This window comes from Capsaspora owczarzaki (assembly GCF_000151315.2).
Source record: "Capsaspora owczarzaki ATCC 30864 unplaced genomic scaffold supercont2.8, whole genome shotgun sequence".
Taxonomy (NCBI): domain Eukaryota; class Filasterea; order Ministeriida; family Capsasporidae; genus Capsaspora; species Capsaspora owczarzaki.
In genome coordinates this window covers 825,976-830,784 of record NW_011887299.1, presented here as the reverse complement: position 1 = coordinate 830,784, position 4,809 = coordinate 825,976, and the positions used below count along the sequence as shown (strand labels likewise).

General features: G+C 54.5%; 1 protein-coding gene across 1 annotated transcript; it reads left to right on the top strand.

The window, feature by feature from the left end:
• Window positions 1–339: 339 nt before the first annotated feature.
• On the top strand, window positions 340–3,569 carry CAOG_05185 (hypothetical protein; the record flags this gene model as incomplete). Its single annotated transcript, XM_004346820.2, has 5 exons — window positions 340–529; window positions 835–1,175; window positions 1,480–1,495; window positions 1,584–1,694; window positions 1,764–3,569. 5 exons carry the CDS (start codon window positions 340–342, stop codon window positions 3,077–3,079), a joined length of 1,974 nt encoding a protein of 657 aa, XP_004346870.2. The 3' UTR covers window positions 3,080–3,569.
• Between the last annotated feature and the right edge of the window lie 1,240 nt (window positions 3,570–4,809).

Sequence of the window (4,809 nt, the reverse complement as noted above, 5' to 3'; positions counted from 1 at the left end):
CCATTGCAAGCAGCTGCAACCCCCGTCAGATCGCGCAGAAAGGCCACAGAGGATCTGGTCCCCGGCTCCCGTGAAGCGAAACGCCGGCGCGAGGAAGCGGTGCAGCTTGGCTGCGAAGCTCTCGTCGCTGCTGTCGCGCAGGTCCATGGCCATGACGACGCTCTGGTTGCCGAAACAGCTCAGGCTGCTGCGCAGAAATACGTGCCATCTGTCACAGCTGGCACAGTGGCCCAGATCCGCCTGCAGTGCACAGCAGAACTGCTGCCCATTCTTCCAGACCAGACACCGCAGCTTCTTGGAACGGTCGCCCATCACAAAACCAAGGACATATTAGCAACCATGCCTGGTGTGACGCGCTACGCTGTGCAACAGGCGCGCGCGAACAATCTGCACTATGGAGTTGGCCAAATCGCTCAGCGGACGCCAGCCACGCCGCGCAAGTCGCGCCCTCTAGATGCGAGCGTCCGCGCATTCACGCTGGATCACTCAGTTCCCAGTGCTCACAAGACAAAGGTGGACCCTGTCACTGGTGAGGCGAAGCCTATCGTCTACCTGGAAACATCGATGCGGAAGATGCACGAAGACGCCCAGAAAACGGCCTCCTGTGCTCTTGGAGCGTGTTCCAGCGCGCTCTACACGCAGGAGAGTTTATATTCCAGCGGCGTGTTCCTGAAAACGGACTTTGCGGCAACTGCCACCGAGCGTTCGCGGTTTTTAGCGAGGATATCCCTTTTCTGCTGCAAGAACTGGAACGATTGACGATCGCTTTTCCGGACGCACATACGGCAGGGCTGCGTCTACAAGGGCTGAGGGACCATCTTTTCGCTTTGACAGCTGATCCAACCAAGCATTACGACCACCCCTTCCACTGCCTCGCATTCGGGTTGGACGACTGCCAGCAACAGCACCACCTCGGCGTGCTCAGCAGTCCCCAGCCGTGCCCAATCTGCACCCAAGGCCTCACTACCCTTGCCGATCTGAGCCTGCACATCGACGCCCATCTCCCTCAAAACCCCGGCGAATGCGCCGATATGCAGACCATCCTGGAGCGAGGATGCCAAACTCTTCAGCAGTGGGTGGCGCACCTTCTCCGCTCGGCTCATACTCGATCCCTCATCAACAAGACGATCAACAACCTAGGTCCCGGTCAAGCTGTGTTCTTGTGTGATTTCAAAGTGAGTTTCGAACAGCCAAAAACTTTCCGCGATCTGTTGTCCTAACGAGCTTCGAAACTCTGTCGTCCTTCTTCCTGCTAACAGATGAAAATCATGCCAGATAACTATCGTCAGAGCAGCCAAGCTTTTTTCGCGAAAACTGGGATCTCTTTTCATGGAATAGTGTTCTTTTTCCGTCAACCCAGCACGAACGAAGTAGCCATGCTTCACTTCGACGCCTGGCTGCCCGATGAAAAACAGGACTGGATTCTGATCATCCATCATCTGCAAGCTGTGTTTGCAGTCATCAACTCGCTGATCACAGAGGGACGAGTTCCACCGTAAGAGCAGTGTTGTCGCGAAAACTGTTTGTCGCATTTCTCTCACCGCCCGCTCGTCCCAGAATCAATACTGCCTCTGTTGTTACAGACGCAGGTGCACACTACGTCAACTCGCCATTCAGCGTCTTCCTATCCAGTAAGATGCATACTCAAGCGAGTTTCGACATCACCGACCTTTGGCACTTCGAGGCTGGTGAAGGTGAGGAGCATGTCGAGCTGTCGATCCCCGAATCTTCAAGCGTACTGATAAGTTGTACATTTCAAACAGGCAAGTCACGCATCGACCTTCACTTTGCGCACGTCAGCGCAAAGTTCAGCGAGTTCATGAAAGGTGGCAACTCAATTCACAACGGCATGGATGTCGAAAAAGGTAGGGCCTTGTATTTCATGTATTCCATTTGTTTGAATCGATTATGGCTGCATTTGCTGACTGGACACGTATCAGCGCTCGCTACGATGCCAGGAATGACTGTCCACCAGCTGCACATTGACGAAGCGACGCGTCGCCGCCTTCAAAAGGTCCCAAAGAGTATCCCAACTCTGGATCAGGCAGGTCACATCGTGTACAACAACGGTGGCATGCAGGGATTCCGACTGAGCGACCGCTGCATGCTGTTCGAGTACACTGGCGAGCGGCTGCGAGAAGTCTATCGCCACGACTTCTCGACGCACCTGACCCTTGGCCAGCAGAACAGTCCACATTGGAGCAACAACGCCGAACACCACGCCCAGATTCGGCGTGAACGAGACTCCCACCCCGAGACTGCTGCCGTTTCTCCAGCGACGTCCGAGGCCGCCGCCGTTTCTCCCGCGACCTCCGAGACCGTCGCCGTTTCTGCCGCGACCTCCGAGACCGCTGCCGTTGGTGCAGCGACCCCCGAGACTGCTGCCATTTCTCCAGCTTCACCACGCACTCCATCCAATCAAGTCCCACTGAACGGTTCCCTTCAATTCACGCCAACGATGCTCCACACCATCAATGCAGCGCCAGTGTTGATGAAGGGGACCAAGACGTGTGGACCCCAGTCCAAGACGCGCAAGTCACTTGTTTTCACTCCGCCCACTCCGAGCAAATCTCCCAACCTCCAATGTCCGAAGTGCAGCAAGCTGTACAAAAGCTCTGCCTGGCTGAGTCGTCACATCCAAGACTGTGCGGTCGCCTCCAATGCTGAACTAGGGCTTCCTGAAGACGACCCGGGAAGCGAATTGATGGGCACGCAATCGGCAACTGCCTCCAACGCGGAAGAAGTGGCTACCACAGACGACTCTTTTTCAGACGAGGATGAAGCTACAGCCGCTGCATCTTCAGAAGGGGCAAGCTCGGCCTGGGTATTGACTTGCGGCGAGGAGTCCTCGCCAGAGCCAATGACGATGCCGGCCTCGATGCGTGCACTCTCGGCCAAAGCCAGCCAACCGCTGTTTCGACATGATTTCACAACAACTGAACCGCAGCTGGCGAAGTTGCAGAGCCTCTTTCCTGCTGGTGAAGGTTTTGTTACAGAGCCTGTTCCCGTGAATCGCACAACCGAAGAGGCACGAGCACCCATCAGATTCCTGTTTGAGTGCGCGAGAGCAAAAAAATGATCGCATCTTGCCTGCGGACGCTTTGCAACTCGTCATGGACCAGGATGGAGAATTGCGCTGCCGGGCGTTGCAGATTGATTTCCCTCACGTCAAGTCCTGGCTTGCCCAATGGGCTCGCGCCCCGCCTACAAACCAGCCGCGCTCGCTAGCAGCCAACAGCCCGCGGCTTGAAACTGACGAGGTGACTTTGGATTCGTTGCCTCCGAATGCCAGATGGGGAAACGATTCGGAGAACGAGGAGCTTCCCTCCTGGACAGCGGCCGGCGACAGCGATTTCAGTGTTACAAGTCCTTCTCGTTCGCCTCGGCAACGTCGAACGCGACGGCGGGTGACTGCTGCTGAGGAGGACTGATTTGCTGGAAGCGTTCTGGATCGGCGTGCCAGCATTGGCCCGCTGGCACGCCGCCTGTGTTCCGCGAACGTTGTTTTGAATGTGTAGTGTTATTTTGTGCGAAATATTACTGTTGCATGCAAATGGCGATGGTTGGGAAGTGCTGATGTTAACTTGCTTGGGCGCGATCGACACACACCGCAACAACGACCCGTTTCTCACCCAACCACTCTCAGGCTCGGCCCGTCCGCCTAGAAATGCCATCAAACTGCTATTTTAGATCAGAAAATGGTGGAGAGGCGGTACCTGAGCAACCCAAGACGACGGAATGAACGGGGCAAAACCGGCGACGCCGATTCCTCCACTTCTCGGTCCAACTACGTCGTCGCTGCTGGCTCTGCCCGCCGCTCCTATTAATAAACTTAAAATATGTACTTTATACAAGGCAGGGTAGTGGGAGATGCGGTGGAAGTAGTCACAATGAGCCGAGGGTATGCTAACGACCAAAACGAGGGGAAAAAGGTCGAAAAAAGTTGGGCCAGTGTCATAATGCAACGAAGTCAAGGGGGCCCCTTGCACAATGTCCTCACGAGTGATTTTGCAACCTATTCTTTGAAGCAAATCGATCGGAACCTTTGTCTCAGAACACTAAACACCTTGGAACTCAGTCTTTGAATTCTCAGCCGAAATCCGCATGAGTTTGTCGCGGTTTGCCAGTCCGGCGTTCCTGGGCGTCGTCGTGCTGGGTGCAGTGACTGGTTACTACAGCTTCAACGAGCCACTGCGGCAGTTCCACGCCGAGCAGCAGGCGATCGACCAGCGCGCCAACGGCAAGACTGGTAGCGGCGCAGTGCTTGAGCCATCGAGCAGTGCAGTTCCACCATCGTCATCATCACCACCACCGTCGTTACCATCATCACCATCATCACCATCGTCACCATCATCACCATCAACAACATCATCGGCTTGATGAATGCGTTGTCGTTTTTTTTTTTGGAGAGTTGCTTCTTGTTCGTGTTCCTCGTGGTCCTTCTGGATGTGATGACGTGCTTCCTCTCTCCTTTGCAATAGAAATCCTCGTACTCTGAATTCATTGATTCATTGATTCGTGCATTCACATTGTTACTGTTTCGTGTGCGTAGCCTGTTGTGATCAGAGATCCTTCCACGAAGATACGAGTAATGGGTTGATGATGAGAGTGATGATAGGGAAACAAGAGACTTCACTTATACAAAGCGACGAGTGAACACACTCCAAATACAGATACACATCAATCCATAACACTCCGCCTTTCTTTCCCCCCCCTTCCAAACATTCCCAAAGCACTAGCGCTTCTTGCGTGTGGGCATTTCCCGAGTATGCTTGTTCGGGTTAGCCTTATGAAATGCCTCCGTCATTC